The sequence below is a fragment of the Peromyscus leucopus genome, chromosome 2 (genome assembly GCF_004664715.2).
Source record: "Peromyscus leucopus breed LL Stock chromosome 2, UCI_PerLeu_2.1, whole genome shotgun sequence".
Classification (NCBI taxonomy): Eukaryota; Metazoa; Chordata; class Mammalia; order Rodentia; family Cricetidae; genus Peromyscus; species Peromyscus leucopus.
Genome location: NC_051064.1, coordinates 114839132 through 114864023, shown reverse-complemented (window position 1 = coordinate 114864023; position 24892 = coordinate 114839132). Strand labels below are relative to the sequence as shown.

Here is a 24892-nt window from a genome sequence, read left to right as displayed (position 1 = left end):
AATGATAATTTCCATAAGAATTTGTATATCAGGAATATACTTATGCTGTCTGAAAACCAGAGCAGTTGTCATAATATAATTGGTTTGACACACCTTATAATCCTTGGATCTGCAGCAAAAGTGAGGATGATCTGGAAAAGATTTTACGGGACAAAGGATCAACATGCAACATCAGAAAGGTAAGGAATTGGCTTCAGCTATGATTTTTAGTATCATCAACATTTCTCAAACCCAGGTCATACAGCAGCAGATTTCCAAAACACTTTAAAATCCCTCAGCAGTGTTAACACACTAAGACAACAACCCACCCCAACAGGCTATAACAAACATGTCAGTTCTTCAGCAGGTCAGTGATCTTACAAATGCTCTTTTCATTAGAGTAGCAAGTTTTACAGAGACACAAGAATAATTCTTCAGTAAACCAATGAGTATTCAAAAAATGTGTGATTTCAGTCCCTAAGCCAGTTTATCATAAAATGCTCTTTATATCTATGGTGGGGCATAGGGAAAATGCAGACTTCAGTGGTGAGAAGCTCTCACTGCATACTTCAGATTCCAACACTGACTCTATGGTACCAATTGTTTTCCTTAAACTTTAAGGTCAAGATTCCAAATTTGTCTGCTGTCCTTCTTTTATAACATTGTTAAAAGTTATATATTACTGTAATTGCTAATGATTAAAGTAAAATTAAAGGCACAAAGATGACTAACTCCAATATCAAATTCTAATTCAAGCAAGCTTGGGCTCACTTTCTAATTGTGTCACTGTAGATATATTTTTCCAGTCAGGCTACATATTCCGTGAAGCCCTCACTCCCAGTGTAGTGGTTTTCAGGGAAGCGATAGGGTTTAGACGAGGTCATGACAGTGGGCCTCAAGACATGATCTGTGTTTTTGGAAAAGAGACACCAGGAACCCTGTTCTTATTCACTCTCTTTCTTGCTGCATCTTTTCCCTCTCTCCTCCCCTACACAGTCATGTGACTATATGGTGCATGATAGATGATAATCTACCTTCCCAGCATCTTGATCTTGGCTTTCTGAAGCTCCATAAATGCAGACTATGTCACTGTCATTTTCTTATTGAACCAAGAATTCCACAATAATTTTGTACAGTAACACAGGTAGCCTAGTAGAGTATTATGAGTGATTATTACTTGTACTTTACATATTAAGAGACCGGCTTCCTATCTAATAAGCAATAAAGCTAAGGTCTTCAGTTAGTTCAATGCTTCTTCTGTAAATATAACGAGAGAAGATTTTCTTATAAACAAAATAATACAGGGGAATAAAAGTATATATAGTCTCAAAAAAGCTGACACCAAATTATGGATTTATTAACCAAACAGATATGACAGACAATTGAAAGAATCAAATGCTAAGCAGTTACTAGCAATCAGAAACCATTTCCTTCAATGCTGGCTTTGAATTTCTGGAAAGAAAACCAGATCCATTCATTTCTAATGAATCATTGTGGGGAGATATTGCAGGGAGTGGATCTGGGTGAGAGAGGATATGCAGCGTGGGGGCGGGGGAGCACTGGGAGTTGAGGGGGAGGAAACTGCAGTTGGGGTGTATTGTGTGAGAGAAGAATGAATTAAAAGGAAAAAGAACTATTCACAGTGGGACTCCTGTAATAAATCAGCCTCAACATCTTTTTCTTTCCATAGCTGAACCCTGCCTAAGGGCTCATATGATTCATTTCCTAGGGACCAAATATGACCTCAAGCAAGGATTTAGAGAGTTTTAATGTAAAATTTAGTATTTCTGTATGAACTCATTCTTTCTTTTCATAGTAATTCTCAAGCCCCAGCCTAACCATTATAGCTAAATTTCCTATGTGTTAAACTCTATTTTGGCAACTTACATGATGCTCCACTACAAAGGATGCTACTACCTTCCTTGTCATAATGCCATAGACATGAACCTTGTTCTGTAAGTTGTATTACTTATTACAAAATTTCCTGTGCTGTATATCTGCTTGAAGATTCAAAGAGCTTATACTATTCCATCCTTTATCATCTCCCATCCATTGTCCCTTATCTAATGCCCACTCAATATATTAAGTCTGGCTTCTGCTCTCCTGAGAATCTTCATCAAGCAAAATGAACTGTTTTTGAATAACTCACTCCCTACAACTACAAGCAAAACTAGGACATCCAGGTTTAAAAAATAAAACTGGAATTCAGTATCTGAACTAGACTAGCAGGTCATTCTTCAGTGATAGGGTCCTGAAAGAGAAGACCAGGACATAAGGAGAAAGATAAGTTCCTTATGTACACCCTCTTGAACACTTTGCACAGCCTCAAGATTAGCTCCGATATAAATGCACTGTAGATGCTATGTGAATGGCTCCTATATTGTTTCAGAAATAATGACAATAAAGAAAGGCCTGTACATATTTAGCACAGTCACTTTTTTTTTCTGTCAAATATTTTGGATCTGTGGTTTGTTAAACTGTGAATGCAGAGCCTGTATACACAGAAAGCCAACTATATATTTTTATCATTTTCATTTTTAGGACTGGACTATACACCCAACATCAAGTGTTGTTAAGGATGTAGTGAGACTAGAAATGTCATATACTAATGGTAAGATTATAAAACAGTGTAGCCACTTTGGAAAATAATGTAAATTTCAAAACTTTGGTAAGTTCAGCATATGAATCAGAAATTCTATTCCTATCTATCCAAGAGGAGTGGAAGCATTGGTCGACATGAAAGGTTCAAGGCACATCCTCACAGTGGCCTTACTAGTAATAACCAAAATGTGTGGACACTGTAGGAGCTGAAAATGTGAGTGTGGGGAGCTGTAAAAGAGGGTAAGGAAGCTTTGGATACAACAGAAAGTCTCTATAAATGGATTATAGTGACAATTTCATATATATATGAAAATGTATTAAAATATCTGTTCACTAAAACATAAATTTTATGGTATACAAAATATGGCCAGATAATGTGAAGATGTTAAATTATAAAAGAAAAAAAGAAACAAGTAAAGACTTCTAGAAATGGCTGTTGAATTGCTATAGCTCTACGAGAAAACAAAAGAGGAATGTAGCTAAGTGAAAGCTAAAACATTTAAAATAAGGCACTTTGCTAATAAGATACGTGATGCCTACATGCTATTTGAATGAGAAATGTTACTATGTGTTGCTGCTAACTTGATATGGAATTTTAGGATTTATAATACCATTTTTAATCTGTTTGACTTAAACACAATAGACATCAAGTAAACTTCAAAGTGAGTAAAAGGTTGCAATCTTGTATAGAACTGGCTTTCATAAAAGAGGCTTCCAAATTATCAATCTCACCCAACTATGAACTCTGGGATCTATAACAATGATCTGCCTGACAAGACTTTCTCCTTGGTGTAACAGTGGCAGGAATGTTGTATGAGTAACCAAAGACTTTTTAATTGAACTTTAGGCCTGGTCCATGATATGGAACCCAAACTTGGCAGTGTCAGGGAGACCAAGAACCTGTGGTTAGACAGTTTTATAGGATGATTTTTTTAAGGCAACGGTGACACAGTTCATCCTCACAATAATCATATAAAGATGGGCTTAACTTAATTTTGTTAAGAAAAATGACAGAGGCTTCAAAAAAGATAAATGGATTATAAGACAGAAAATGATGTCTGCATCTCTCTACTGGAGCCACCATAATGAAGTACAGGCTAAAAGGCTCAAACAATAGGAATTTGTTTCTTATAGTTCAGAAGGCTAGACACAGGAGACCAAGTTCTGGTGACACCGTTCTTTCTGGATTGCAGATGCTGCCTTCTAGCTGAGTCCTAATATGACAGTGAGAAAGACACTGGTCTTTTCCTTTCTTACAAGGCACTAATCATATCATGGGGCCCAACTCTAACAATCTCTTCTTTTTTTTTTTTTTTGGTTTTTCGAGACAGGGTTTCTCTGTGTAGCTTTGCGCCTTTCCTGGAGCTCACTTGGTAGCTCAGGCTGGCCTCGAACTCACAGCGATCCACCTGGCTCTGCCTCCCGAGTGCTGGGATTAAAGGCGTGCGCCACCAACGCCCGGCCTAACAATCTCTTCTAAACCTAAATGCCAAAAGCACCACTGCTAACTGCCATCAGTGGGGTTTGGACTTCAACATACAAACTGTATATTATTTTTGATTGTTTTCTTTTGTCTATTTTTATTTTTTGAGGCATGGTTTCATGTAGCCAAAGATGACCTCAAATTTGCTATGTAGAAAGATTTGTCTTGGACCCCTGATCCTGCTACAACTACCTCTCAAGTACTGGGAATACAAACATGCACCACTCAAGATGTAAATTTTTAGGGGCTACAGTCCAGGCAATATTAATGTTCTTGCTGAGACAATTTATGTAAGGCACATTTGGGGATGGGGAGAAAAGTAGAGGAGAAAGAAAAATATAGGAGAGAATGAAAGCAAATGTTATCTATGGGTGCTGAGCAAGAGGGATATAGAAACTCTTTGTACTGTTTCTACTTTTGCATGAAAAGACACCAAAATAATATCGTTGTAACTCATGTTGGTATCCTCAATGTACTTTTACAGAGACAGCTAATGTCTTCATCTGGGACATCAGGGACAATAACCATATTGCCGACAAATGTCCCAGTCAAGCACGTAGCACTACAAGCAAATCTTCCCCAACACACCTCTACATGGAAGTTACTTCCCCTTCCCTCATTCATACAGCCCATTTTCTATGTCATGTTTCTGCCAAGAGGGAAAACAGGGTACATTTGTATTTAATTTTCACATGATCCACAATTCTCTCTATAAAAGATATATTGATAAAGAATGCCTATTATGATAGAAATACTTTATAAAAATTCAAGTTGGGCATGGTAGTACACATCTTTGATCCTAGCACTTGGAAAGCAGATGCAGGAGGAACTCTGTGAGTTTGAGGCTAGCCTGGTCTACAGAGTGAGTTCCAGGACAGTAGAGATATTTAAAAAGACCCTGTCTAAAAAAACAAAACAAAAAGAAGGAAGGAGAGAGGGAAAGGAAGGGGAGCAACAAAAAGAAAGATGTTGTAGAATATTATTTTAAGATATGTTACAGGCCCGGTAGTGGTGGCGCACACCTTTAATCCTAGCACTCGGGAGGCAGAGGCAGGCGGATCTTTGTGAATTAGAGGCCAGTCTGGTCTACAGAGCAAGTTCCAGGAAAAGCACAAAGCTACACAGAGAAACCCTGTCTCAAAAAACAAAAAACAAAAAAACAAAAAAAAAATGTGTTTATGCTCTGGAACATTTGCTTAATGATGCAAAGATGTGTTGCATTCTTTTATGTTGCAGTTGTTTAACTCTGTAAAGCTGTGTTACGGTGCCTGTCTAAAACACCTGACTGGTCTAATAAAGTGCTGAATGGCCAATAACAAGACAGGCGAAAGGATAGGTGGGGCTGGCAAGCAAAGAGAATAAATAGAAGAAGGAATCTGGGAGGAGGAGAAGAAGAAAGAGCAAGAAAACAAGAAGAGGATGCTAAGGGCCAGCCAGCCAGCCACATAGCCAGCCACAGAGTAAGAGTGAAAGTAAGATATACCAAAGGAAGAAAAGGAAAAAGTTCAGAGGCAAAAGGGATGGAATAATTTAAAGTTAAAGAAAGCTGGCAAAAAACAAGCCAAGCTAAGGCTTAGCATTTACAATTAAGAATAAGCCTCCATGCATATATATTCAGGAGCTGGGTGGCAGGCCCCCCAAAGAGCCAAAAGAGCAAAGAGTAAAAACCAACAGCAGAAAGAGACAAATTCAAGAAACTATGAGTATACGTAGACAGTGTTCCATCAAATATTCTGACTATAAACATTCAAGTTTAACCAAAGTCCATATTTCTTATCAGTCCTTAAACAAAAACAAAACATGTTCTCTAAAAAGAGTATTTTATTTCCTCACTTAAAAGAAAGTATACAGTACAGCCAGAATTGGAATGTATCCAAGCTCACTGCATGTTACAATTCCATTTTTCTTCCGCTTATATCAGTTTTCATCTACTATGACTTTCTCAGAGTGTAGGAAATTAATGTTAAAGGTTGCCAGTGAAGACTTGCTGAGCTACTAGCCACTGTCTACTGATATTAATATTCAAATATTCTTCAATATATAATGTCATCTAAGCGTCTTCAAAAAACAACCAAAAAAAAAAAAACTTCACATTGAACTTAAATTTATTTCACCAAATTGACTAGGGCTAACAATTAAAACATTTTCTTATAAATTAAATCTAAAGAATTCATCATTTCAGAAATATTGTTTTTGCTAACAATATTTGTTATTTACTAAGTGTGTATGCTCACACACTTTTCATGGTAACATTTCCCATGTTATTTCTAATCTTTAATGATAAACTCATTATTAAAGAGGTTAAAAACACTATATGTATATAAATAAGTGGTAGGGTTAAGTATTCAATCATATATATATATATATATATTGGGATATATATATATATATTCCAAACCCATAACACTGAGTTATTTCACTTAGTGTTTCTCAAAATCTATTATATAAATTAACATGTTAAATGAGAAATGTTTCATAGTCAAATAAATGTAGAAAATGTTGAGTAGTACACAAGTTATATTTACTAAAATGTAGTATAGTATTTAATGTGAAAATTTATTTAATATTCATTTTAATCTATAAGAATAATATGTTTTAATAGTACAGAAATCCAATTTCTTTCTAGTTGTAAAAAGCTTTATCATAATATCTAATAATGCAGCAAAAAAATGTGTTTTCATTAATCAGTGCCAAGGTAAGGCATGACATTAGCTCAAGCAACTAGAGTGGGAAAAAGAAAGCTTCCCCTTACCACTGTGCATCCGGGCCCATCCATCTCGTTCACAGTCTCTGCCAGGTGATCCAAAAAAAGTATCAGCCCTGGGACTTGGGGGATCAACCTAGAAGAAAGGGGATTTGCAATGTGAAAGAGTGTGTCAACCTTCCATTCCCATTCTCAGTCTTACAGCATTGCTAAGCAACTAGAGAGCATATGCCACACAGCAGGTGAATTCCACAGTGCTTCTGTGTTCCAAAGTCAGAGTTTAATCACTTATTTACTATGCACTTTTCAACAGAGCTAAAATTAAATGCCACCAAAAAAAGAACAGATTTGCATTTAAATACTTACTACCCTGTTTCCAAGTTTGGTTTTGACTACAAAGTGACAAAAATAAAAATAAAAACATCCTAAAGCAACCTACTTTGTCTTATTTAGAAAAAGTCTGCCAAACCTGTCTTAGCACACACATGAAATTCAAGCAGTGCCGTAGCTTTGCTGAGTACTTTATAGTGGACAAATAAGAAAGGTCAACCATATTTTCTAAATAAAAATAAAAATGTCACAGTGATGTAAGTGTATCAAAAGATGGGTCTGCTGACCAAAACTAAACCTTCTGTGAATCAAAGAACAATAAAAAGAGTGAAAAGTTAACTTGGGCTAACAAAAATGAAGATCTTGTATCTCATAAGAGATTATTACCTACATCATATGAAGAATTCCTACAAGCTAACAATAGCAATAAAGAAAAGATATAAAATGAGCAAAACACTTGAGTAGACATTTTAAGGATATTCACCAATACATGAGGATATGCTTAACATCATCAGTCACTGGAGAAAAGCTAATCAAACCACAATGAGATGCCACTCACACTTACAAGAGGACTATAGAGAAAATTAAGCAGACCTGTACCTAAGAGGCCCTAGCTTTAACCCTCACTACCACAATGAGAGAGGGGAGTGCTTAGGTGCTTGTGAAAAATGTAGGGAAACTGTAACCCTCTTGCATAGCTGACAGGAATGCAAATTATGCAGCCACTCTGAGGAACACTTTGGCAAGTCTTTGTGTTAAATATACAATTGCCACATGATAAAGCAGGTCTACTCCTAGGTCTTTACCCCAAAGCATTGAAAACAAATGTTTATTCAAACACTTGTACACATGCTGCTCACTAAAGCATTGTTTATAGTGGTCAAGAGTGCAAGCAACACAAACATCTATCAACGGACATGATATATAAACAAAAAGAGACAGATAGCCATACTATGTAATATTACTCAGTAATAAAATTCAGGCGCAAACACATGCAACATCAGTGAGTTGTGCTAAGAAAACTTGTTTGACTCTATTTACATGGAAAGGCAGAACGGGCAACCTCATAGAGACAAAAAGACTAGGAGTTTCAGTGGGACAGGTAGAATGGGGAGCACTTCATGAGCACGTGGTTCCCAATGGGACGTTCTTAATGTATCACGTGTAAATCCCCTTTGCACCACTGAATTGTACACTTTAAAACTGTTGAAATGTTAACAACTATCTCACCTCTTCTCTCTCTCTCCTCTCTCTCTCCTCTCTCTCTCTCTCTCTCTCTCTCTCTCTCTCTCTCTGCATCTGTGTGTGTGTGTGTGTGTGTGTGTGTGTGTGTGTGTGTGTGTGCAAAACCACAAAAGAGAAAACATTCCTTATAGCCCTAAGTGAAAAAATGGCTGTTTGACTCCTCTAGGACAATTGCACCAATCAATACAGCTTGAGTTTATTAACTGATTTCTGAAAGCCACTTATTAGGATTGTCTTTCAGACCAGGTATTGTTCCTTTCTTCAGGTTTTTGTATGTGTGCATTAGACTAAACTTCTTGTAGCAAAAGACTTCTGAAACCATTAATGGTTGTTTGTCCCTAAATCCCCTCTAAATCCAATGCCTACTCAATAATAAAGACATTTTTTACATGTACTTTGAAGTATGCACTTCTATTCACTGAAAAGCTGAGAGGGAAATGTTGCTGGAGGGCTTCTCTCCAGGTTCCACCAAGTCCCGTAGTCCCACAATCCACGTATAAAATAATCACTCAGACACTTTTATTACTTATAAACTGTATGGCCATGGCAGGCTTCTTGCTAACTGTTCTTATATCTTAAATTAACCCATTTCTATAAATCTATACCTTGCCATGTGGCTGGTGGCTTACCAGCGTCTTTACATGCTGCTTATCCTGGCGGTGGCTGCAGTGTCTCTCTCCTCCTTCTTCCTGTTTCCCCAAATCTCCTCTCTCTTTGTCCCACCTATACTTCCTGCCTGGCCACTGGCCATCAGTGTTTTATTTATATAGAGTGATATCCACAGCAGGGAAACCTCTTAAATAAAAATTACGGTTTTTGTTTTTGTTGTTTGTTGTTGTTGTTTTGACAAAGGGTCTTACTATATATCCTTGGCTGTCTTGGAACTTGCTACGTAGACCTGGCTAGCTTTATACTCACAGAGATCCACTTTCCTCTGCCTCTCCAGTACTGGGACTGGTGTGCACCACCTCACTCAGCCCTTAACAGCATGGTTACATAACCAAGATCTGGATAATCACAACACTAGTTAACATGGCAACATGGATGGCAAAAATTTCACAAGGTTGTGATCATGCTTTTAGATGAAGAGCTACAGACAACCTGTGACTGCTATATACAAGCATTTTAAGTAAGAAGCAACTGATTTTTTTCCTTTAAATTAGAAGATAATATATCCTTTCTTTTTTCATTTAATTTGTAATTATGGATGGTATTAAAGGCATTCTCAAATTTCCATTAGCAATATAGGCAAACTGTTCTCTGAACAATGTTCAACAGGACCAAACTTGTGATCAAATTAGATAAACAAGAATATCATTAATAAATGTTACCAGATGGAAGTATCTATTACACTATAATTTTATAAATAAAAAATGTATAGTTAGTAGTTTTTAATTTAAAAATCACTAATTTAGTTTGAAAGAATAAAAAATTAATTTACAGGCAAAACATAAAAATGACACGAAATGTTGCATAACTTAATTGTTTTTAAAGGATGTCAGAGAGAAAACTCAGAACTTTTGGAGTATGTGGTTATATCCAAAAAAATTGTTTGACTTCCAAAAGAGTGTATTCCAAATAATAGTTCTAGCCGGGTGGTGGTGGCGCACGCCTTTAATCCCAGCACTCGGGAGGCAGAGGCAGGCGGATCTCTGTGAGTTCGAGGCCAGCCTGGGCTACCAAGTGAGTTCCAGGAAAAGGCGCAAAGCTACACAGAGAAACCATGTCTTGAAAAACCAAAAAAAAAAAAAAAAAAAAAAAACCAAATAATAGTTCTAAAATAGATGGGTGCTTTAGAATTTAGAAAAAGTAAACATTTGCTTCTACAAGCATTGAAACATAGAAATTTATTATTAGTATATATGCAAAGGCAAAGTGGTTTTGCTAATAAGGAATATTTTGGCAGAGTGGATTTTAAGGTACAGGTACTTTACAAAACTTCAAGAAACTGAGGCAGGTCATGATGGAGTGTTCTGACTACAAGCACTCCAGTTTAACCAAAGTCAATCTGTCATGGACACAAAGCTCTAACTTCCATCATAACATGAGGCTGTGCATAGAAAGATATTAAAACTACGTTAACCTTAATCCAAAGGCCCTCTTATGCATGCCTATCAAATAAGGGCTGGCTTCAAAGATTCAGGATCTAACACTTTCCCCAAGGACTCCGTCTCAAAGGACATCTACTTCCACTGTCATTTTTCAAAAGTCTAGAATGGGTTCCTTTTTATAGGAAACTTTGTTTTCTCTTTTAAAATCCTACTTTGGCATTTTAATATCAATGTCAATTACAGCCAAGTTGAATTGTAGAGTTAGAGCACTGCCCACTGTGTAAGGTGAGAGGGAATGGGTACTTTGAAGTCTCGACATGGCATCATAATGGAGTTTGATCTCTGTCAGTATTAAAGTCATAAAGGAGGAACAAAAAGCATGTCCTTTGGTTTTAAGTTAATTTTCTACTTTTAGCTGCTGGCTAAGAGTTCAAGAAAGAAAACTATTCATATGAGCTACTTATTAAAATCCATTTCAGCATAATATTTTAGTGCCAGAATAGATTTGACAAGTTTTAAGTGGAAATTCTTATGAGCACATACATGTCTAATCACAAATGGAGGCTTATCTGTTTCCTTTTTAAATTCATAGGGTCCCAGATTTAAATGGGCCAGCCGCCGCCTGGTGTCTTCGGAGAGCTCACACATCCGTCTCTTTGTGTAGGGAGAAGGAGAGTGCGACTTTGACGATATCGTAGGCTGTTCGTAGTTCTTGGTGTTTATGCAGTATTTATTCCTCTCGGGTGACTTGGACTTTTTCTTCTGTGATCTTGATGATCTGCATTGCGGTCTGCCGTGAGATTTTTCAACTGGAGCTGAATGGTAAGTAAATTTATCCTAAACATAAATGAAAATAAATGTTCATGTGGGCAGAAGGCACTTTTAAAACTCTACAGAGAGGAAAGAACTTTTAAGAGTAACTCAAGGGTACACAAAAGCTATCAAAGCCACCTGGATCTATCATCATTCACACTGACACGGGAGAAATCAAATCCATAATCTCCTAGTTAATAAGGTTTATTGTATCAAACGTCCTTAAGTCTAACATGGGCTTAATGAAAATTAAAAGCCAATGCTTAATCACTAATAAAATTCCAAGAAATAAACTTATTTTCAAAATAAGTCAAAAACATTTTCAGTAAGCTAATGCAAACAATATTTATTGCTTATATTTACATATTCAAGTAATGGGCTACAAAGTTTAAAAGAACTACATATAATTTTAAAGAGCCCATGTCTAATGTGGTGTAGTCACACACATCTGTGATCCTGCGTAGGATGCTGAAGCAGTTTGAGCCTAGGCAATAAAAGACCCTTGTCTAAAAGTACACTTGCTAGCTAGTTGTGAAATCATGAAGAAAACTACCAAAACAATAAGGCTTATTCATGTTATAATTATCTATAACACATGTACAAAACAGATTCTAAAGCACTACACATTTTGCTGAAGTGTTTTACTTGAATTACATAAGATATATAGGAGTATAAGGTCCACGTCATAATTTGACAATTCAATGACAGACAAAAATACCATGTTACTTCTGGCCCTATATTTTTTTTTATAAAACTAAAGATGCACAAAAGATAGATTATAAACTTTAATAACTAGTACTTCCATCTTCTTATAAATATGATATCAGCCTAGAATTTTTAAAAATAAATCTGAGCTGGGCTCAGTGGCATATAACTACACATCTAGCTACATGGGAGACTGGGGCAAGAAGGCTTCTGGAGCCCCGGAGTTTTCAGTCAGGCTGGGCACCCTAAGTGAGACCTTGTCTAAAATAAAATATAATAAAAATAAAAACAATTCAGATGGCTCCGACTTGCTGCTATTCAGGTAATCCTTCTTTCTGCTACACTCTGCCTTACAAGTGCCTTAACAGTTAGATTGGATGTTAATAATATGTTTCTTTTCTAGAGTCATATGGTTAGGAAAAAAAAAAAAGCTAACAATCTTTGTCTTCCTCATTTCAATCCCTTGGAAAACTACCAACCCAAATTCCTTCTCCACTCTCTCCACCCCTTAGTGCAAGGACTAAGTGCTTAAAATATACATATGAATCAAAATAAGAGCCAGGTATTTTTCAATTCAGTGATACAAAGAAAAAAATAAGCATATTTCTAATGAGAATAGTCTCTAAGTTCCATACAGGCCAATCCATCAGGTCATCTTCTTTCTCCTGTCCTTCAAGGCATGTTCCAGGACCCTCTCCCCCCTAGTGCAGTGACACCAGTGGGTGTATCAGAGCTCTCCTCTCCCCTCATCCACCTCTATGGCATCACAATGACTCTCAGATGAAGACATTCTAGAACTACAAAGGTCTCTGAGGTCTCCTAAACCACTCAAAATGTACATCTGCCTCCTGAAATCAGTCCCTTTAGCTAAGCTTTAATTACCTCTGTCAACCATGTCTTGAACTTCCCCTCTATACAGATTCACTGCAGCTACAGGATCTCATGCTCACACACACAAAAAAATCTCCTTTCCTCAACCTATTTCTTCTACTCCATGTCTATTATTAACACTCATATCCCTAGACTTCTAGCTCCTTGTCCTTGTTTTCCTGCCACAGCTAAACTCATAAAGTAATGCTTAAGTTTCTTTTTACATACCCACCTCTGATTATACATAGTCATCTTTCCTTAGTAAAGTTTTTATAATGATGCATATTAAGTTACAAATTTCATAGCATCCATTACAGATGCATGGTGTCCAAACATGTCCATTCCTTAGTGCCCCCTAGTTTTGCCTACTAAAACTCAAAATATTAGCTGTTGCCAAAATGACTGCCATAATTTCCTTTCCTACATCTACACCATGGTAGTTTCTGCTCCAGAATGAAACTGGCTTGACTGTGCAACTTCCTTTGATCAATAGGACACTGTCACAAGGCTAGGTTTTTAAAAAAGTTGTTGACTCTTCCTGAGACTCTTCCTAAAGCAAGAAGCCACAATTATCAGCCTGCTAGATGATGAGTCTTATGATCTTCACCCTCTTCAAACACAACTGCCAAATGCCAGGTTTGAGCAAAAATACCTGAGCTCCTTCAGGCTTATCCAGCCAATCTAGTCCGGAGGAATCATCCTTTAGCCCCCAGAACTGAGAAGCACTTGCAACTTTAAACCACTGTTAGCGGGTATTGTTATACAGCAAAACCTACACCTTAACAATGTTTAACAACATACTGAAAAGTCTGTCAATATTTAACTATATAACAATAGATTCTACTTTGAAACACGTTAAAAGAATTATTGAAATGAAAATGATTTTTCCTCTGGAAATCCACTTTAATACCCTGGATTCTTCAATTCATTAAATTGCTGACAAACATAAAGCATAAATAATCTAAAAACAGTACTGCCCTCCTCCTTTGCCTTCCTCCCTTCCATTCTTCTCTCATCCTTTCTTCTTTACTTTTCTTTCTTCTCTCGCCTCCCCTCCTCTCTCTTCCCCCATACCCTCTCAGTCTTGGCAGGGATTTGAGCCCAGGCCCTAAAGCACCGTTTTAAATGCTTTCTAATATAAAAACTTACTCTCTTACATCTTTGTTTAGTAAAAATCAAATGACAATTCCAAACAAGTAAAAGGAAAAGATCAGTATTTTTCAGAAAATATTAGGTCCTAAGTGCATAAAATGCAATAACTGTAACTGAGGGGAGGGCCTTACATTAACAAGGGCTCTTATATTGTACACTTGAAAAGTTTAGGCTTTTCTATGTGAATTAAAAAATAAAAAGGATTTTTCTATCATTCATTAAGTATGATCCAGAAAGAAAAACTGAATACTGGGCAAAGCATTTTTAACAGTTTACAAATGCGCACACTGAGTATCTCAGAAACCAGTCAGTAAGGTTCCCCACCCATGGTAAGCAAGGCTGGCCAGACTTCCAACATCTGTGTGTAAATACTAATTAGGTACAGATTGGCTTTAGAATCCTAAATATCTGGCTAACAAAATAACACTTCCTCCAGTACTCTGGAAACTCACTGCACCTTTCTTAGCTTAGATCACAGCTATTATCTTCAGAAAATTAGCTTTAAAACTGTAATTCAGCAAGTTACTTTTCCACCCTTTCCATTCCTGGGCCTCTCCTGCCCCTATTGAATCCTCTGGGCTTTATATGTTACCAGCCCTTCATCAGAACATGGCCATTATGGATCTGCACATGAGTGATGCCAGCATTGATGAGATAACTATGGGCAAGGTCACTTGTTCATCAGAAGACTGCCCTGTGGCCCAGTAAGAATTGAATATGAGAAACAATAGGTGCAGAAGCTTACTAAAGGAAATTTTCACAAATGTGAGTTATTTAGGCTGGAATACCCAAACTTGATTGATCTGACAGGACAAGTATGGTCACTGCACTGAGCAGCAGTCCTCTAGGAATTCGACACATTCAAGAAGTCACACTCAATAAACATCAAGTCTCCAGTCTGAGAACTCAGCCACATTCACGTAAAGGTATCCTTGACCTCTCTGCGGTCACCTGAAACTTCTGTAAAATATATGAAAGTCTCCAGCTGAGTTTTCTCTGGCAATTCCTGATCTCAATCTCTTTTAGGCAGTTTGACTGCTGCTTGTATTAAAATTTTCATAATGTAAAATAAGTAAATAACCAAGGAAACATATCACAGAGCCTTTTGCCATGGGGCTAAGCTTGGTGTTCTCCTGTTTCCTATGATGCATCAAACTGCCGAGTACTTTACTAGCTGCTTTACTTAAGCCAAAGACTGAGGGGATGGTGAGAGGAAATGCAGCCAACAGGGATAACGCCTGCCACACATCTATCCACATGAGCCACATGATCATTAAACAGTTTAACTATTTTAACCTGAGTGCGGCACTTCCTTGAGCTTATCAGACATTCCGTGATCACTGAAGTTGTAGAAAATTCCAGCTTTGGAGCAATTCCCTGCAAGATTAAAAAATGGTATTTTTACATATTAAAAAGATACAGTCAGTGGTGAGAACAGGATCTAAAATCACAAATACTTTTCAAGACTGAGTACTTCATTTGTTAGTTTCATCTTTTTATTATTATGAAGAACATAGTAATGATAAATATTACTAATTAGCAGTTTCATTGCTAATGATTCGGTCTGGAACAATTATATTACTTTTATGGAATAATTTAAAATTGTTTTCATTTTCAAGTGTCTCTCTGTCAAAGTGTTTGAAGATTTTAAATTATAATATATTAGTCATAAATATGTGGATGTATTTAATTGATTTTAACAATCTTTACATTTACAATTTAAGACATTTAACTACATAATCAAGATGTAATTATTAACTCTATTTAGCCATTCCAGAAATTCTACATACATCAAAACACCATTGTCTATTACAAATATATATAATATTTAACTGTGTATTAAATTTTAATCTTATTATATTTTAATACATTTTAATTAAAATAAATTTCTATTACTTTTCTCTTCTACTTCATCCCTCAAGTTCATCCTACACTCCTCCACACTATTAATTTTTTAATGGAATAGTTTGGATGCCTCATTTGGATGTATAACTCCCAATTGTGCAACCTTCAGACAGAGGAAGTCTCTGAAATTTTTCTATAGCCTTTTTCTTATAATATACTTTATATTCAGGTGTAGATATTAATCTAGGTTCTATCTCTACCAACATTTCAATAATCAACTTAAACCATTTTGAGATAAATGGAGAAAAAGAGATAGTTCGAAGGGACAATTACAAAGCATCCAAGGAAACATCTGGGAGCCCACATTATTCATACACCAACTGTTAACCATGTCAGCTAGCCCTTGGGTAGCTTTTCCCCAATGCAATAGAAGTCAGACACTGGCCAAGCCCTCTGTAAACCCTGTCTGTGAACAACTAAGTTTAGAATTTAAAACATATCCATTATAAAGGGTAAATCTGAGTTGCCTAAGAATCAATATCAATGATATCTACTACACCCACTTGTTAGAGATCTGTTATACATATTTCTCTAAAACTTGGTAAATGAGGGTCACATTCAAAGACTCAAAACTAGGCTATTTTTTCAGTGGAGGAGTATTAAATATGTATGTGCAGTTTTCCTTGTGACTATAAATTGCATTCTTCTTACATGCAAAATACGCTCATGCTCCTTCCCTCCAAAAAAGGAAGCAAGAAGTCTTGACCTTTTACAACTTTGCAAACTCAGTTTAAAATCCAGTGTTGGCATGTAAGAATCCTCACATAGGTCAGGTTCTTTGGTTATACATCAGTATTGCTTCTAGAATAGTTCTTCAGAGTCAGAAGACATAAGAACTAGGGAGACAAGCTATTTATATGACAACACCCACTGTACACATGTGCAGCAAGCACAGGGCAGTCTATACACACATTCCCATTCAAGTGTGGGCAAAGTGACAGAACCACTGGTGCCTAATAATCCCAAAATCCAGACAGAGAGGAGTATCAAAGAATTTCTGTAAATATAGCCAATGTGTCATTTAATGATGAGGATTTGGACTGAAAAGAATTGTCATTAGGCAATCCATCCTATATACTCCCAGAAATCTAGAAAGTATGGCCTGTTACATAACTAAATATACACCATAGCCACCACTGTACATATAGTCCAACTCCAATCAGAATGTCAAGAAGTGCAAAACTGTCTACTATCACCACCTGGCCTGTGGTATTCCACTTTAAACTTCCCTGAGTATTGCTTATCTCACTGTGAGTTCCCAGTAGTTAAGATAGTATTTTTATCAGCCTTTTGAAGTCTAGTATGTAATAGGACTATTCATATATATAGATTTGTCTTAGGGAATTAATTCACACAACTGTGGGAAATGACAATAAATTGGAAATGAAGGAATAAATTGACACATTATTTTGAGCATGAAAGCCTATGGGGTAGGCTGGAATATTAGAAATAGGTAGGATTTCTATTGCTTCCATGAAACAGAATTCTTCCTTCCTCAGAAAACCTCGGTATTTGCTGTTGCAATCTCCAACTTGAAGAGATGAAGGTCACTTGCACTGTCAAGTAGTAATCTTCTTGTGAAGTCAATTGTTAATAAATCTTCATCACATCATCAAATTGCTTCACAGTAACATCCAGATTGTTGCATGGGTACTAGAGCCTAGCCAAACTGACAAAATCACACCATCTTAAAAGTGAGTTTCTCCACTGAGCCTATGTCAAGAAGTAATTCATTCACTGAGTTCAGTTAAGAAGCATTTGTTAAATACTACTTTATAAGATACTGAGTAAGACTACAATTCAAAGATAAGAAAGTTATGGAGCTCAGAGTCTACAGAGAAAATACCCACCACCACCACCACCACCACCACCACCACCACCACCACCACCACCACCACCACCAAGGCAGCCACAGTTAAAACATATGATCAACGTCAAATCAATCCACTCGTGAATACTAGCTAGCTACAGGTCTCTGTGCTTTGTTCAAGCTTACTAAGCAAATCCATAAAAGTACCATGATTTAATTCCAGATGACGGTTTGAATCCTTGTCACAGTAGTGGGACTCACAGAAGGTAGCTCAGAATCACAAGATTCTTAAGACAAGTCATTGTTGCCTGCCAGGACCACAAACCACTGACTAGAGTGCTTATTTTCACTTATATGTAAACAGAATAATTGATATGGCTGGATTTATACCCTAATATTGATGTTCAGTTTACTTTCTGTTCCATATCTTTTCTATTCTTCAATTTTTCATAGAAGCCACACTGGGTTCCCCTTCTGCTGACTTTCAGTGATAGGTGAAGAAATAAATTCATAGCTAAGCTAGTTTCCCTGGACTTCTCTTAATCTCTCATTGTCTCTCAAGGTGAGAAAGGAGAGAGAGAGAGCTTCTCTCAGCCTTCTTCTTGTCCCTTTGTTTCCGGATCTTTCTGTCGACCTTCTAGAAGGTGTGCCATTGACCCCAATAGGCCTTGCACAGTTGTAAGGCTTCTTCATCTGCTACCAACAGGATCCACTGTGTTTGTTTAGCTGGCAGAGCCAAACCATTCACCCCACTTCTCAAACCCTTGGCACCAAAGCTGCTGCTCTTTGTGCCCAGTCTCAGCTGTAAAGATGCAGTTATCACTGAGAAGTAGGGCATGGGGGCATCCCAGGCAAAGGAGCCCCAAACTCCTGCTGTATTACCTAAAACTTGAGCCAATTTTCAAGCATAAAAATTTCATCTGCTATGAAGACCCACAGAGGTTTCCTAGTGAGAACTTACTCAGGGTCAGAGAATCTGAGCCTGCTTTACCCAGCAGGGCTGCATAATTGGATGATTTGGTGTTTGGAAGGGTCTACACTTGGCTGTATGGTGTGCTTTGATCATGCAAGGGGGTGCATGATCTTTTGCCCCTCCCCTTGGCATTATTATAAAAAGCCTTTTGAATAAAGCCTTGAGGCCATTGGGTATTAATCCTGGCCCTCCCAAAGCTGTCCTGTGTTTGTCCTTCTTCTCGTTGACTAGGTCTCTGTTCCTATCTAATATTTTCTTATCCCTCCTTCTTCCTCCTAAAAACCCTCCAAAAGGTGGGAGCTGGACTCCCACAATTTGCTTGCTGTACTTGTTGGTCTGTATTCACTGCCCATTGTTGACTATGGTAACTTTGTCCAGTTTCACACGTGCTTGGTACACAGAGAAGATCTGCCAAACTCTTCACACGGCTGTTATTGGAAGTCCTGACTTTTATATATCTTTGTCTCAGTTATAAAACACCTTCTGAATATATACAAAGGAAACTCAAGTTAAGTGATGAAAGAAAATTCCTGTGAACACTCCACACAGTTGACTTTCGACTGCTGTCTTCAAATGACAAAGCAAGTTAAATTACCTTAAAGAAACCATAAACTAAATATAATTTTTTCTTTATGAGCTTCAACATGACTCTTAAAATACTCTTTGAAGACAACGATGGTATAAAAGCTAACAACATAAAAAAAAAAATTCCACAAAAGAAAGGTTTTCATTTGTTACAGAGTCAACTTTTACACTTTCAGTAAAATGAACTTGCTATTTCTTTGGACACAGCTTATCATAAACCTAGACATACAGGAAAATCTATTTAATTCACTATATTAGCTCATATATCACCCACTTTATTTATTTATATTAGAATTCCATAAAATTCATTTAAAAACTGTTTGCCCAAATAATTTCAAGTTAAACAACTTTTACTTCTCTGCTTTTGAAACAAAGTGGGCATATCAGAGTTCTTCTGAGTAGCAAGCTGATTTTCAGGAATAAAGATATTTTCAAATCAGAGAAGTTACAGGAAAGGATGGGAGAGCTTTGTGTGGAGGCAGTATTGGGTCTAATGTTTATTTGCCACACAATTATTACCACTCAGAAAGAAAGGTTCTCTTAATGAAGCATTTAAACTTAGGTGTGCAATCAATGAACACTTTATAATCTATCTATCCGAGCTTTATCCAAACTGGGATAAGTTTCAGTCATTTCTATTTGCTACACTGTTACAGAACTATAAGAAAACATCTTAGCCTATGCTGTGACTCAGTGGTAAACTGATGACTAACACACAGAAGGCCCAGGGTCCCAATTTCTAGCACCAGGAGGAAAAGCAATGTAAGAGGGCTCTTGGTATCCCAGTGAGTATATGTTGAAGACATATACCTAGAACATAATATGCTAGAAAAATATTAGTCTTTATTAAATAATTTTGAGTTTTGATTGTTTCAGCTTATGACACAGCAGCATACAAAAATTCTCAATTTATAAATATTTAATATTTATTCATATTTTCCAGCAAATCATATATGTTTTAAATTTCGGTTTCCCTAAATGTTGAGACTGGTTATTGCTCAAATAAATGTTTGTTAAGCTTTCCCGAGACAGAAACAGAAAATGTGACAGACACGGAGGGATGAGGACGGGCAGTGTAGAGGAGAAACAACTTGCAAGTTGTGAAGAAGGTCAGCCAATATAATTTGTGTTAGTTTGGACAATAAATACCTTAATTTTTGCTAAATTGTTTTCATTATGTTCAGGATACTTAAAATAACCCAATTATATGAAACAAGTTTGAAAACAAATTAAGTTTTTTTTTTTTTTTAGTTTGTTCTACACATTCAATGCACAGAAGCCTGCATGCTAGTTCTTACCCATGACCCTGCATCAAGAGCTGACCTGAAAACTGCAATTACTTACTCTTAGTCCAGAAATCCTCCTCATGGTAACCTGGCGGTTTGAATCATGGTGTCCAGAAACTTGGTTTGGACCCGGGAACATGAAATCTCGTGTATTTTCATCATAGGTAGACAGTGTTTCTCCCACTATAAGAAAGATATCCTATGATTCAAATTATAACAAAACATTCTATTTAGAAACAAAATCATCAAGTATAATATATATATATTGCCTGATGCCTTATTGTATACCTGCTTGAAGGCAATGTTTATCTTCTATAAAAGGAAAATTAAAATAAGGATATATTAAATACTTTAACACTTTTCTTCAAATTCAGGAATATGATATATTAGTAAACCTCTGCCTCACGCCTTGGAGAACAGTAGTGTTCATGTACACTCAGTGAGAACCAATGAACTCTTAGAAAAAGGAGTTCTTTAAAAATACAAAGTTGCATTAAATTTATATACCCAAAGTTTATTACCATCTCTAGCAACTTCTGTCTTCTGTCTTTTCCATTTTCCCTCATGTGGTGTAAGACTGGACATTAAGAATAATTGAGACCCTTTGTAGACTTTGTGGCTAGTGAATTAAGTATGTGTGCAATACTGAAAATTCTGAGATTACTTGTATTTAATAAAATAGAGATATCTGTTGCATAAAATGAAGATTTAACTAAGATTTTGATAGTCCTAGAAATCAGTAACATTACTAACACTAGTCTATATTTTAATAGGTAACCTCTCTCCTCAGGAACTCATGTTTACCTTGTAAGTAAGTAAGGCTACCACCCTCTTCATTCCCAATAATTGTCAACACACACACAAAAAAAAAAAAAGCCCAAAAATCCTGTTTAATAATTATGTGTAATTTTATTTTTAAAATCTCAAAAATTGAAAATTCAATTTACATTACTGTCAAAAATATTCTAAAATTATAAAGATGTTACCTTCCATTTTCAATTATTTTAACATGTTTAACTTTGGAACAATGCATTAAATTGGTATTCATATAAACTTTTCTGTGTTTGTTGTTTTGGCATATATATAGTAAATCACTGGTTTAAAAAAATAAGCATTGCTGTTATTTGGTAGATAGAGGGGAGAAGAGATATTTAGAAATATTTCATTGAGATGAGTTGCCTCATCAATATGTAATACAATACCTGGTGGAACTAGCTGTATCAACTCGAACACTGCTGTATCATCTGAAAGTTTGAAGGAAAAATTTCCTTAGGTCAAAAAGTCAGTAACAATGAGTTACTCTAATCTACTTCTGAGAACTCATTACAAAAGCATAATTGCTTCCTTCATTCCTTTAATTTCTGCTGTTTTCCATGAATGGAAGTCCCATTCAACCTTCCACCCATATATTCCAGCTATGAAGAAATTTACATCCTCCACTTATGTCATAATTTGGAACTCCAATGAGAAAATAAATATGGCCATTTTTCTTATATCCTTCTTTATTTGCTAAAATACACCCTGCAAGTTGGACCAGTGTGTATGGGTATTTGCTGCCATGCCTGAGGACCTGAGCTTGATCCCTGAGAGCCACATAATGGAAGTAGGGAAGCAACTGCCGTAAATATAGCTCTGACTTCCATGTGTGCCAATAATAGATGAACAAGTGCCCCTGCACACAATAAATAAATATTAAAAATCAAAAGCCAAAATAATTACTGAATAGACAACATGTTTGTTTATCCCTTAGTAGACTGCATGTTTTTATAAATATGTTATATCTATTTCTTAATCTGAGTGATAACAATTTATGTATATTATAAAAGACCTTCTAAAATGCTTTTTATAAATTTTCAAAAGTAAGAAAAAGGAATCATCTCTATCCTCTGAGAACCCACTAAAAAGGCTAAGTGCTTCCTTCCTTTAACTAGTACTATTTTCCTTGGAGTCTCATTCTACCCTCCATACATATATTCCATCTATAAAGAAATTCCAAATTCTCCACTTAGGTCACAGCTGGGAGCTACAATGAGAAATACAGATGTGGCTCTTTTCTTACATCTTCATGTTTATTTGTTCATCTATTCGAGGCAAGGCTTCACTGTGTGCCCTGGGTTGGCCTAGAATGTGTCATCTTTCTGTCTTAGTCCTTTAACTACAAAGACTACAGATATGTTCTCATAACCAGTAAGCCATGGATTTTTCCTAAGAGTCTTAAATTACACAAAGAAGATAAATGTTAAACAAAATAAAACCATCAATGAATATGTAATTATAATCCACAAGTACAATGAAAGCATTGGGAAATGTCATGAAATACTGTAATAAAAATACCTAAGCCAGTCAGGAGGGCAGTGAAACTTCACAAACTGGTCTTCAGTACCCATATATAGCAAGAGTTACAGGATATAAACTGGGAATTGGGAAGCGAAGGACATAGAGTTTCTTAAAGCAGAAAGAACAAACATACAAGACTCAAAATACAGCAGAGCAAGGCAGTCTAGAAGATAAGTATCCAGGAACAAGGCTTCTTCTAAAATCAACTGGAATATGTAGACAACTAAATAAATAAATAAATGCTAACACCTAAGCACTAATACTGGGTAAAATAGAAACTTGGTATATAAAAAGGAAATCCAGAGAGATGAGCCCAGCCTTAGGGGCTGCTTTTTTCTTTCTCATATCTGACAAATCTGATAAGTAGCTAAGAGGCAAGAAATTAACAATGACTTTTGATAGACTCATGGCATGGACCTTAGAGTACATAACTAAATCAGGAAAGTAAAATAATCAACTACAGCCTCATGGAAAAACATGACTTTAGGAGTCAGAAAGCAAGTAGTAGGGGTATGGGGTAGGGGGAAATCAAGTCAATGACCTGAAAACCTGACTGACAAACAGTCTTGGTTCAGAAAGGATTAAACCTGTGGTGGTTTGGATGAGAATGCCCCCCTCCAAAGGCTTATATATTTTGAAGATTAGGAGGTGTGGCCTTATTGAAATAGGTGTATGACTGAAGGTGGGCTTTGAGATTTCAAAAGCCCATGCCGTGCTCCCTTCCATGATGGCCATAGACTCACTCTCTGAAACTATAATAAGTAAGCCTCCAATTAAATGCCTTCTTTTATAAGTTGCCTTGGATATGGTATCTCTTCACAAAAATAGAAAAGTAACTAAGACAAAACCTAAAAGTAAAGGATAAAATAAAATATAACCAATTTTGAAATAGCTCAAATCCAGCCTGAATTAAGATAATTCAAGTAATTATTTCTACATTTTTACAGCATTTGGCATTCAAACTAAATCAAAGGGGTATGTAGAAAAATAGATAAACTGAGATTTAAAAACTAATGAAGTAAATTGGAAGATCTAGAAACTATTCTACATACTCAGAACGTGCCATTTATGCCAGCAATGACAAGAATTTAATGCCGTTTAAGACATAGTCTTAAAATTTGCTGTAGGACTTATACTCGGGCATGTAAGGGGCTTGAAAGAATTTACTCTAGCCTAAAAGCTGTAAATGAGCAACCCTTCTAGTATACCTCAGGAAGGTGACCTCACAGGACAAAGGCGGGTAGTTAAGAGGAATCATAACAGAGCAGAAGTACATAAGCAGAGTCCTCTATGGGAGCTTTAGGGGGAGGAGTTTTGAGTTTTACCTCAGGATCCTCACTGTGAACATTGGGGAAAAAAGTTCTCTCTGACTCCTAGAGGAAAGGAAGCATTTGGAAGCATGCCAGAGCATTCTGTTCTTTATAACAAGGCCTTCTCTTGGGAACAAGCCTTTTTCTTGGGTTCTATCTGCAGATTATTTTTGAAAAATCCTAATCGACCTGGTAAAAGGTAAGTCCCAATTCTAGCCAACTCCAGGCTTCTACCAGGAGCAGGTGAAATACTCAACTACAGTGCCAGCTTTTTTTTGTCCATGGGAGAAAGGAGATACTCAGCTATCCAGCCCTCCTGTCCTAGGGAGAGATAGGACCTAGAAACACTGGTAGAGTTCACATGGGCTCATCAAAGCATAGCTCCACTCACAGAAGACAGAATGTTCTCTCCTCAGACCTTACCAACACATTGAAGTGGACAGCTACCAAAGTTCTTTCCTCAGCACACCCTGACTGGCTTTCAACAAGAGCATGGCAAACTAAAATTGACAGAGCAAGAGTGCAGTGTGGAGAACTTGGTCACACAAACGGGGACACTGAAGTGACAGAATCAAACACACACAAAAAAAAAAAAAAAAAAACCTTGAGCTGAGGCTGTAAAGAACTTACCAAGCTCATACAAGACCCTGGGTTTAATCCCCATAATGAAAAAAACTCCACAAATTTTAAAAACTATAAAATTCAAAGAGATCTAATACACAAAGTAAGCAATATGCAAAAATAGAAATGTTA

The 24892-nt window shown here is 36.5% G+C and overlaps 1 protein-coding gene across 2 annotated transcripts in view; it reads right to left on the bottom strand.

Annotated features, from left to right (window-relative positions):
* Positions 1-24892, bottom strand: part of Spata6 (spermatogenesis associated 6) — a 94693-nt gene that overhangs the window by 36509 nt on the left and 33292 nt on the right. Inside the window, exons 4-9 of one of the 2 annotated variants that reach the window (XM_028889111.2) lie at positions 21695-21736; positions 20551-20675; positions 15230-15310; positions 10937-11230; positions 6816-6903; positions 94-131 (exon numbers count right to left, since the gene is read on the bottom strand). In XM_028889111.2, coding sequence (XP_028744944.1) covers positions 94-131; positions 6816-6903; positions 10937-11230; positions 15230-15310; positions 20551-20675; positions 21695-21736 — 668 coding nt within the window. Of the gene's footprint in view, positions 1-93; positions 132-6815; positions 6904-10936; positions 11231-12546; positions 12657-15229; positions 15311-20550; positions 20676-21694; positions 21737-24892 lie in introns of those variants that run through there. The other variant, XM_037202815.1, reaches the window with a different exon arrangement.